Source organism: Myotis davidii, unplaced genomic scaffold, assembly GCF_000327345.1.
Source record: "Myotis davidii unplaced genomic scaffold, ASM32734v1 scaffold53, whole genome shotgun sequence".
Taxonomy (NCBI): Eukaryota; Metazoa; Chordata; class Mammalia; order Chiroptera; family Vespertilionidae; genus Myotis; species Myotis davidii.
In genome coordinates this window covers 6079668-6091518 of record NW_006286140.1, presented here as the reverse complement: position 1 = coordinate 6091518, position 11851 = coordinate 6079668, and the positions used below count along the sequence as shown (strand labels likewise).

Here is an 11851-nt window from a genome sequence, read left to right as displayed (position 1 = left end):
TGTTTCAAACTGAAAGCTCAGAGGCTAGCAAGGCAGGCGGGGAACGTTGGAGTCCTCCGTCCCTGAAGCAAGGAAGCCTCATGTTAGTAGCTTCAAGCTGCCTCGCTGCTGGCCGCCATCTTGGCTGGCAGTTAATTTGCATATCACCCTGATTAGCCAATGGGGAGGGTAGTGGACGTATGGCTAATTACCATGTTTCTCTTTTATTAGATAGGAAGGTTAAATGCCACATATAAAGATGATGGCTCAGGAAGAAAAATGATACCTTTATCTTGGGATGGTATGCTGGCCAATAACTGCTTATCTGTGGACTTCTTGCCATGAAAGAAAAAGAAACTTCTGTTTTGTTGGACATATTAGTGGGCTTTTTAAAGTATTTATAGCTGAAGACATTCCTCACTCATATTAGAATATTCAGATACATTCTCAATACTCACAAAGTAAAAATACAGTTTCATTTTTTCTACAGATAAGAGTGTTAGAAAAACACTAGGGAACAAAAACTACAGAAATAATAGATAAAATGGGGGGGGGGTGTTAAGTATGTCTTTAAGGGTCTAAAAAATTTATAATACTCATTTTCTCCAATCTGGAAAGCACTGCTTCTCCCTTTTCTCTGTATTCTCCAGTGATTTCTCTGTGCCTAACACCTAATATCTGTGAAAGGCCTGCCCGAATATGATTTAATCTCACTGGTTCACTTTAGCAGAATTTCCCTAAAGATGCTAATCCAATATGGGAACCAGTTCATTTTCAGAGTAAGTTTATAGGAAAAACAAAAAACAAAAAAAACTAAACCTGTCATTTTTATATTCTCTCATTTTAAAGAAACTTCATCTACCAGTTTCTTCCTGGTTCCAAACTGCTCTTCTGCAAATGGCCCAGAGCTGAGATGATAAAGAAGTTTAAAACAGCTTTTATAAAACAGCTAGAGGCCTGGTACATGAATTTGTGCACAATGAAAGGAAATTAATTAGAATATTTTAATATTGCTTTTCACCCTTTTTCTATAATAGAAGTGTCAACCAAATTCACAATCGACGACAGATCAAAACACACGCGTGCGATTGGCGCCAGCGAGAGCTTTGTATGTATCGTCCATGTGCAAGTCAACTTAGCCTTTTACATACACACACACACACACACACACACACACACACACTAAACTTGCTTAATTAGACCTGCTTTTTGATTTACTAGTAGCTAAACTTTTTCCAGCCCAGCCCAGTGGTGAAGCATCCCAACTTCTCTTTCAGGTAATTGTCAGCAACAGAGCAATAAATATCAACACAAAGCAGATTATTATTATAGATCACAAGGGAGAACAAAGGTTAAAATATTTAATTGCGGCAGTGTTGGATTATATTCTGTGCAGTGAGAAAACCTGAAGTTGTTTTCAAGGTCCACCATTTCTTTGTTTCAGTCAGGTCAAGTTTCTAAGCTTTCTAAATCTCCATTTTCCAGCTAATGAAAAGAAAATAGGATTCTACCGAGTCTCCTATTTACCTACTCCAGGAATTCTATGAAGATCAAATGAGATAAGGCACGGGAAAACATTTCACAGACATTTGGTTAAAGTGTAAAATGTTTCCACCTGGCTTTAAAGCAAGTCTTGTTCCTGAGCTGAAGAAACTCCAAGGAAGCTAGTCGCTAGGGAGAGAAAGCTGGGCATTACTACATGACATCATTACCCGGCACCCACTGCCACTGTTTCTGGGCTGGGTTGTGGACCACATTTTGTGCCATGGGATCTCGGCAGCATTGGCTGCGATTTGGTGGGGTGTCACTCCAGGGTGGTGGCGGGGCCTGGGTCCCACATGGGGGAAGTTGAGTGTTGCTTTGCGGGCATCAGGTCCGCAATGCCATTTCTCTATGTTGAGCGTCTGCCCCCCTGGTGGTCAGTGCATGTCATAGCGACTGGTAGGACGGACACTTAGCATACAGTAGGTCCTCAGGTTACGTCGGAGATCTGTTCCTACTGCGCAATGTAATGCGATTTTTGCCGTAAGTTGGAACCCACCTACATAAGCACCCACATCACTCACATGGAGCACATACACAGCAATAATGAAGTGAAACAGTAAAAAAATTTAAAAGAAATGTAACAATTCCTGACCTTTATTTGTGGTAAATAAATAATAAAAAACATAAAGCACGTATGTATATATGTCGAAATGAAGGAACTTTTTTTTTTTTTAAATCAATACTGGGATTTGAACCCAGATAGTTTCCAAAGCCCATGTTCATAATCATAGTGCCTCTACAAAAAAAAAATCAGATGTTTATAGTCTATGACAACTTTTCATGCTTTAACTCTACCTTTAAAAAGGTTTTAGGGGAAGCACAGTGAATACACACAGTAGATTACCAAAAATTTGTTGAATGAGGAATAACACTATTACTGCAAAATTGGCATTATTGCATATTCACATATAAACAAACATTTTTCTCCCATATTTTCCTAAAATCAGTTATAAAAAAACCTTAATGCTCAGATTACTCATCTTGCTTTACACCAAAAATATATTAAGACTAGTGTCCCGGTGCACGGATTCGTGCACATTGAAAGTAAATTAATTAGAAGAAATAGTTTAAAATCGCAATTCACCCTTTCTCAATAATAGAAGTGTCAACCAAATTCACCATCGACAATGACAGATCAACACACACACATGCGACTGGTGCGAGAGCTTTATATGTATCACGCATGCATGAGTCAACTTAGCCTTTTATATATAAATATTTATGAGACAACTGCTGGCTTTGTAATATTCTTTCAATTATGCAACATTTCAAACTTAGCTTTATTGGAGTCTTTATAATTGACATTAAAACAAGCATGGATTTTAAATACCTAAAGGCAAATTTATACAAGATACACACATATAAAACCAGAGTTCACAACATCTTTACTCCCTCTAGAATCAACTGGAGGTGATTTTGCCGCCCCCAGGAGACACTTGGCAAAGTCTGGAGACATTTTTGGTTTTCACAACTGGACATTGGGGAAGTGTGCTACTGGCACCTAGTGGTCAAATGTTCTATAATACACAAGACAGTCCTCTACAATGAAGAATCATTTTGGCCCAAAATGTCAAGCCACATTAATCAAATCCTAACTAAGACCAAGTACATTACCCAACTTATAGAGCAAGTTCTGACCAGTGAAGTCTACGAAAAGGCTATTAACAATAGAAAATCACTTCCTATTTCTCATCTACTTGACTGAAGAGACACAAAAAGGAAAGGGAAATGTTAACCCTTTAAATGGTTCAGCACCTTTTCCCTTCCTGAAGTTTCACTTTGAAAACTAAAAATATTCAACATTTACAAAGATTTATAAGTAAAGGAAAATGGCAGGTATTCCTAAGTGATACAAAACGTGTCCACCAATCAAACTTCAAATCCTGTTATTCTCATTAAATAATCCCCAACAAGTTGAGAAAAAATGGTGGTCCTTAAACCCCTGGTTTTGTGTGTGAAACAGAATAAAATGGTTGAAGATCATCGTAATATACTAATATACTTTGAAGAAAATTCTCAAAAAATCTGCTCCCGTGTGTTCCTGTTCAGGATATGTACCCCTCCCCCTGTGCCTTCTCTTCCCATTTGACCTACTCTAGTCAAGGCCCAGGCTCAAATTCAGTTCCATACTAACCTCACTCTTTTCCAACTTTTATACTCTGGCATATCAACAAAACTAAAAGCTTGTTAAAGGGAAAGAAAAGGTTTACACTGAACTACATGTCTTCAGAATTTACAGCATCTAATATGGAACTGATGGTTCCTAGAATCTATTTTCTGGCTATTCCTATTACATAGCAGGAATATTTAACTCTCCCCAGGAAAAGAAATGAAAAAACAAAAAAAACTAAAATGTTACCTCCTCTTCACTTTCTTTATCTTCATCCTCTGAAGACTCTTCTTTGTTTTTCTTTTCCTCTTCATCACTGCTAGATTCATCTGACAGAATCTCAGGACATTTGGTTCGCTTTGCTTTCCTTGCCATTCCAGAACTGTTCCGTTCCTTTTTGTTGCCTTTACTAGAAGTTTTTTTAGATTTTGGCAATGGCTGCATAAAATAAAATAAACACCAATGAGGTATTTCCAAGTCAATCAACTATTTCTGAGACCTACTTCTCAACTCAATTCTTGTTTGTCTCAAGGTATAATTCCAAGCTTCGCAGCTTTAGAGAATAATTTATCTTGAACAATGTGTCAAATTAATCTTTTTTTGTCTGAATTACCAATACCTTTTCATTTGTATTCTAAACACCTAGGCAAGAGACTCTTCACAAATGTTTAAATATGCATTCTATGTTCTGACATGGGACTAGAAGCCCAAGTACACACCATGTTAAACTCAAACAGTTATTTACACTTTATCAAATTAGTACTTTGAATCAGACTTATAATTTACTAGTATTTCATTCCTATAAACATCAGCTGCTGTCAGAGAAGCTTCCTGTTTTAGGGGACCCTCCAATGAAAGGACTGGGAAGAGTCATCCATGAAGTAAATGAAATTTCACTTTATACACCCTGAATTTATGAACTATGTAGTTTATATTCATATTACCTCTGGGCACTACTTTCAATAACATCAGGATTATATTCTCACATGATTGTAAATATGTAGTAAGTACTGAATGTGTTAACTGATAAATTAAGAACCACAAAATCAGTGTACTGCTCTTACTTTGATATTCAATTAAAGCACACACATTTAAAATGAAAAGATCATGTGAAAAAAAGTATTATAGTAAACAACAAATTTAACTTTTAAGTGCTTTCTTAGAGGTGAATTTGCTAACTTCTAAAATTGAAAACCATAAATAACCCTGCAAAAAGATCTGAAAAGATAAACTTACTTATCTTTTAAAAATTACTTATTTCTGAAAATGATGGGTATCTCTTGTTTTTATTTTTGTCTGTTATTTTCTGCAATAAACAGAAACATTAAGAAAAATTCCATATAACCTTAAGATACATAATTGTAGCCCTAACCAGTTTGGCTCAATGGATAGAGCATCGGCCTGCGGACTCAAGGGTCCCAGGTTCGATTCCAGTCAAGGGCATGTACCTTGGTTGCGGGCACATCCCCAGTGGGGAGTGTGCAGGAGACAGCTGATCGATGTTTCTCTCTTATTGATGTTTCTCACTCTCTATCCCTCTCCCTTTCTCTCTGTAAAAAAATAAATAAAATATTTTTAAAAAGATACATAATTGTATAAATGTTAGTGATAACTTTAGGCAGTATTTTTTTATGAAACTAGCAGACCCTCAAAGCTCCCTTCTCTCCCAGAAACTTCCAGTCTTAGGGGTCACTTTCACCTGCACAAAATTTTTTTAAAAGTGGCTACTTATGTAACTTAGTGTTTTCAGGTAATCTACAATGTACAGAATAGCCTCTAACTTGATCAAAGAACCTACCCTTCAAAAAGCAGACGGGGAAGCAGCCAATCTAGGTCATTCCAGAATTTTAAGTTAGTGAACCAAATTTATTTGTCAGAGGAGTTCTCTATAAGAAAATTCCTTGAATGAATATAGATATCCTTGTTATGTGAACTCTTACCATTACCAGGAAACAAATCCATTTAGATAAATTCTCTGATTCTTTGTCTGGAGAAAAGATAACTGTCTAAACTCTCACTACTCGCTATCTGAAATCCAGAACTCAAGTATAATAGAAAAATATGACAACCCTTACTTCCTCAACTCAGGAATCAGATGCAGGTAGTGAGATTATAATATGTACATGGAATTAGTAATATGAGGATTGGAATGGGTACTGAATAAACCTATACAGGAAAATGAAAAATTTAATTTGAATGTTAAATTATTCAAGTAACCAATCAAGAAAATGCAACTGCCAAAAATAAGATTTTAATTAAAAAAAATAGTAATAATAATAAATGCTTTAGAACTTTCCTATATTAGTTTTAAAATTAGTTGAATCTATTAATCAAAATCCAGTGTTGCCCTAGCCCAGGGGTGGGCAAACTTTTTGACTCGAGGGCCACAATGGGTTCTTAAACTGGACCGGAGGGCCGGAACAAAAGCATGGATGGAGTGTTTGTGTGAACTAATATAAATTCAAAGTAAACATCATTACATAAAAGGGTACGGCCTTTTTTTTCAATAGTTTTATTCATTTCAAACAGGCCGGATCCAGCCCGTGGGCTGTAGTTTGCCCACGGCTGCCCTAGCCAGTTTGACTCAGTGGATAGAATGTGAGGCTCTTTGACTGAAGAGTCATGGGTTCGATTCCAGTCAAGGGCAAGTACCTTGATTGCAGGCTGGATCTTTGGCCCTAGCTGGGGCACGTTGGGAGGTAACCAATGAGATGTATCTCTCTCTTTCTCTCTCTCAAAAAAAAAAAAAAACCAAACAAAAAAAACCCAGTGTCAATGGCATCATCCCTTTTTGTAAACAAAATCTGATTAACAATTAAGGTAGCTATACAAAAGAACAATATTAAGATTATTACAGGAGACAAAATTAGTACTAATGAATTTATAGTGTTTTTCTTAAAAGTGTATGATAGCATAGAAAACAGCTTAAGATACCATTAGATTGAGCAGTAATCAGAATCAAGTAAGAAAAATGAATTTAAGAGTTAGTTTCTATAAGGAAGGATAAAACATAAGGAAGTGCCTCTCAAAAATGTGGTTCGTGGACCCTGGGGTTTCCTGAGAACTTTTCAGAAGCCTACAGGTCAAAACTATTTTCATAATACCAAGACATGAATTAGCTCTTTCACGGGTTATGCAAAAGCCAAGGTAAAACAGCTGTCATCTTAGTACTTACTAATCAAGCAGAGGTAGCAAACTACTAGTCATATTCCTCATAACCACACATTAGCAGGAGGGAAAAGGTGTTTCATTGAAAAATGTCTCTGATGAAGCAGTAAATATTAATTGTATTTACTCTAAACTTTTTGAGTATATGTTTTCAGAATATCTGCGTAACGAAATGGGAGGTACAACAGAGTAACTCTAGCTACAAATTGAAGTTTGCTGGTTTTCTCAAGAAATACACTTGCATATTGAATTGTGATCTAAGCTAGCTACCTTTTTCATGGGCCACCATTTTTAAAAGAATAATTAAAAAGGAGAGGCTATAAATAATTGATGTGTTACTAAAATAATAAAAATTGGTCCTCACTTTGCCAGAAGGCTTTGGATGCATTAAGAAATTCAAGATCCTCTTCACCAGTTCACTATTTACACCTGATCTCTCCAAATCAAGAACCTCACAGATGCTTTTTAACATGGCATTTCTAAATCTGAAAAAGAAAGTAAAAGAAACCAAGGTGATTGATTATGTAGGAAAGTTTATAAACATCTCCACAATATAAATGCAATAGCTAACCAAACTGGCTAGGCTACAAACATTTAAAAAGTAGCCAACGTTTCTCTAAATCTTAGAAGTACTCCTAATAATCTTTGATTAGTGTACAAACACAACCAGATTAGAGTATTAAAAATTGAAAACACCATTTACCAATTCTAAATATAGTAAAACAATACCTAAGTTAATTCATTAGAAAATAATGTAAAAAGTTTTCAATACTATAAAATTCATGGACTTGATCATTCTTCTGGCTGCTGATTGTGACTAAATATTACATTTCCCCCTCAGCATTCCTACTATAATGTTTCAATGAAGGAATAGATAATAAAAGAATTCCTTTTTTTAATGCCAGAATTTTATAATTTTAACACAAATACAATATGTATATAATCTGTTTATTCATTTTCTTTTTTTTAAAAATATATTTACTGATTTTAGAGAGGAAGGGAGAAGAAGAGAGAAACATCAATGAGAGAGAATCATTGATCGGCTGCCTCCTGCACGCCCCCAACTGGGGATCGAGCTTGCAACCCAGGCATGTGCCTTTGGCCAGAATCAAACCTGGGACCCTTCAGTCCGCAGGCTGATGCTCTATCCATTGAGCCACGCCAGCTAGGGCTATTTATTCATTTTCTTCCCTGTGCAACTTGGCATTGGAATTGGTGGCTCTGATGGCCAGCTGGGCTGCTCTTTCCACAATGGCTTTGACGTTCTTTGAGGAGATGCTGTGAGCAATTTCAGCACTATAAGATCTGTTGCACATCAGCAGCACCAGATTAACACCAAAGACATCTGAAAGACACTGGGAAGCATGTGCTCTGTTTTCTTGTTGCACCCATAACCAATATTGGGCATCAAGATCTGGCCCTTGAATCTTTTGCACATCCTATTGTCAATGCCTCTGGGTTTCCGTCAGTTACACTTAATTTTGACATACTGGTCTGACTGGTGCCGGATGAACTTCTTTTTGATAATCTTTGGTTTCATGAGAGGTCTGAAGACAGCCAAGGATGCCAAGTAGGAGATGGCTGCCACCTTCATAGGCAATACCGAGGAAGAAGATTAGAGTTCTTAAACTACAGGGAATTTAATAAACTCTAATATATCATCTTGTTTGCATTATGGTGAAAGACATTGTTTCTATCAAAGTGATTATCTTCAAAACAACTTAGTACCTATAAGTGGAGGAACAGAGTGGCTAACAGCACAGGAGAGAACAGGAGAGAAAAGTTTTCACTATATTCCCTTTAGACCTTCTGAAATTTCAACTGTGAATGATTTGCCTGTGTATATCGTTCTTCCAAGAAATAAAGACATCTCTGCATTTAATAATCTTGATAGCCATTATTTATTGAAAACTAATGAAGATCCCAAGTTAATGGTTAAGTTGACAAGTCAGATCTAGGCATTTAAAGCAAAGAATTAGCAATCTACATATGGATGGGCACATTAAATATTTAAAAATAAAATTTAAAGCACATTGATCAGCCCAGCCAGTGTGAGTCAGTGGTTAAGCATTGACCTATGAATCAGGAGGTTTGATTGCCGGACAGGGCATACGCCTGGGTTGTGGACTCAGTCCCCAGTGTGAGGTGTGCAGAAGGCAGCTGAGGTCAATGATTCTCTCTAATCTTTGATGTTTCTCTCTCTCTTCTCCTCTCCCTTCCTCTCAGGAATCAATAAAAACATATTAAAAAAAACACATTGGTCAAAACATAATATTTATAAAAATAACTTACTTTTTCAACATTTCTTCCTTCTTTTTATATTGGGTACTTCCTTTTTCAAATGGAAAGCCACTGAACTGACCCACATTCTTCTTTAATGAGGAAACCTGAAAATGTTTCTTATTATTAATACTACTTATTACCCAGTAATGTACACAAGAAAAAATTCAAGCCAGCATCTTTATTTTCACGTCTGTCTCTAAGCTACAATACTGGTTTATGCAAAATTTCTTATTCACAATTGAAAACGATACTTATTACTAAAATATTATATATATATATAATTATTAAAGTTTATTTTTATTATTGACAGTATTTTCCCCTTTACTCCCTGCCATCCAGGCCCCACCCCACTCCAGGCCTTCACCACACTACTGTGTCCATGAGCTATGCATATAAGTTCTTTGGCTAAGCCATTCTCTTTCCTCCCACAACTTCCTTCCCTCTGATATCTATCAGTCTGTTCCATGCATTCATGTCTCTGGACCTATTTTGTTCATCAGTTTACTTTGTTCATTAGATTTCACATATAAGTGAGATCATGTGATATTTGTCTTTGACTGGTTTATTTTGCTTAGCATAATAATCTCCAGGTCCATAATAAAAGGCTTACAAACATAATTTTTTGAAAACGAGAATCTGAATAAATTATCTAACCCTACAATTCAAAGAATTAGAAAGAGAGCAACAAGAAAAGCCTAGCATAAGCAGAAGAAAGGAAATAATAAAGATCAGAGCAAAAATAAATGACAGAGACCAAAAAAAAAAACAAACAAACAAAAAACAAAACAAAACAATACAAAAGATCCCAAAAGCTGGTTCTTTAAAAGGATAAACAAGATTGATGAACCTCTAGCCAGGCTCACCAAGATGCAAACATAGAGTACCCAAATAAACAAAATCAGAAATGAAAGAGGTAAAGTAACAACCGATCCCACAGAAATACAAATGATTATGAAAAAATACTATGAACAACTCAAGAATAAAAAAACCTCAATAGGCTGATAAGTACCAAAAAATTGAAGCAGTGATCAAAAATCTTCCTGCAAACAAAAGCCCTGGTCTGGATGACTTTACAGGGGAGTTCTACCAAGCAATCAAAGAACTAAAACCTATCTTCCTCAGATTATTCCAAAAAATTCAAGAGGAGGCCAGCATTACCCTATTTCTGAAACCAGGTAAAGACACCACAAAAAAAGGAGAACTACAGTCCAATATCCTTGAGGAACAGAGATGCTAAAATCCTGAACAAAATTTTATCAAATCAGATTCAGCATTACATTAAAAGATCATACACCATGACCAAATGGGATTTATTCTGGGGATGCAAGGATGGTACAATATCCGCAAATCAATAAATGTGATACACCACATAAGCAAATTGAGAGATAAAAATCACATCATATCAATCAATGCAGAAAAAGCATTTGACAAAATCCAACACCCTTTCTTGATAAAAACTTTCAGCAAAGTGGGGATAAAGGGATCATACCTCAACATAATAAAAGCCTTATATGACAAACCTACAGCTAACATCATACTCAATGGGCAGAAACTAGTAAACTCATTTCCCCTGAGAACGGGAACAAGACAGGGATGCCCACTTTTATACTCCTGTTCGATATAGTACTGGAAGTGCTAGCCATAGCGATCAAATAAGAAAAAGAAATAAAAGGCAGCTAAATTGGAAAAGAAGTAAAACTGTCCTTATTTGCAGATGACATGATACTATACATAGAAAACCCCAAAGACTCCAACAAAAAACTACTAGACCTAATAAATGAATTCGGCAATGTAGCAGGATACAAAATTAACACGCAGAAATCTATGACCTTTTTATACTCTAATAATGAACTCACAGAAAGAGAAACTAAAAAAACAATCTCATTTACCATTGCACCAAAAAAATTAAGATACCTAGGAATAAACTTAACTAAGAGGTAAAAAACATGTGCTCGGAAAACTACAGGACATTGAAAAAAGAGGTAGAGGAAGACATAAATAAATGGAAGAACATACCATGTTCATGGATTGGTAGAATAAACATCATTAAAATGTCCATACTTCCCAAAGCATTCTATAGATTCAATGCAAACCCCATTAAAATACCAACGGCTTATTTCAAGGATCTAGAACAAACTCCAAAAATTCATCAGGAATAAAAAAGACCCCGAATAGCCACAGCAATCCTGAGAAAGAAGAATGAAGTTGGAGGGATCACAATACCAGATATCAAGTTATATTACCAAGCCACAGTTCTCAAAACTGCCTGGTACTGGCACAAGAACAGACATATAGACCAATGGAACAGAACAGAGAACCCAGAAATCGACCCAAGCCATTATGCTCAATTAATATTTGACAAAGGAGACAAGAGCATACAATGGAGTCAAGACAGTCTCTTCAATAAATGGTGCTAGAAAATTTGGTCTGATACATGCAAAAAAATGAAACTAGATTGCCGACTTACACCATATACAAAAACAAACTCAAAATGGCTAAAGGACTTTAAATGTAAGATGGGAAACCATAAAAATCCTACAAGACTCCATAGTCAGCAAAATAGCAAACATGTCGTAGCGATATCTTTACAGACACAGCTCCTAGGGCAATGGACATTAAGGAGAAAACAAACAAATGGGACTACATCAAAATAAAAAGCTTCTGCACAGCAAAAGCAACCATCAACAAAACAAAAAGAAAGCCCACTGCATGGGAGAACATATTTGCCAATGATATTTCAGATAAGGGCTCAATCTCCAAAATTTA

The 11851-nt window shown here is 36.0% G+C and overlaps 1 protein-coding gene, 1 long non-coding RNA gene and 1 pseudogene across 9 annotated transcripts in view; 1 reads left to right on the top strand and 2 right to left on the bottom strand.

Moving 5' to 3' along the window:
• Positions 1–11851, bottom strand: part of DEK (DEK proto-oncogene) — a 35721-nt gene that overhangs the window by 16026 nt on the left and 7844 nt on the right. For all 8 annotated transcript variants that reach the window (XM_015559750.1, XM_015559745.1, XM_015559744.1 and 5 more), the window contains exons 4-6: positions 9095–9189; positions 7167–7287; positions 3884–4072 (exon numbers count right to left, since the gene is read on the bottom strand). In XM_015559750.1, coding sequence (XP_015415236.1) covers positions 3884–4072; positions 7167–7287; positions 9095–9189 — 405 coding nt within the window. The remainder of the gene's footprint in view (positions 1–3883; positions 4073–7166; positions 7288–9094; positions 9190–11851) is intronic.
• LOC102770247 lies at positions 7978–8818 on the bottom strand (annotated as a pseudogene).
• Positions 11569–11851, top strand: part of LOC107182065 — a 19204-nt gene continuing 18921 nt past the window's right edge. Inside the window, exon 1 of the long non-coding RNA XR_001512782.1 lies at positions 11569–11655. This is a non-coding gene — a long non-coding RNA (uncharacterized LOC107182065). The remainder of the gene's footprint in view (positions 11656–11851) is intronic.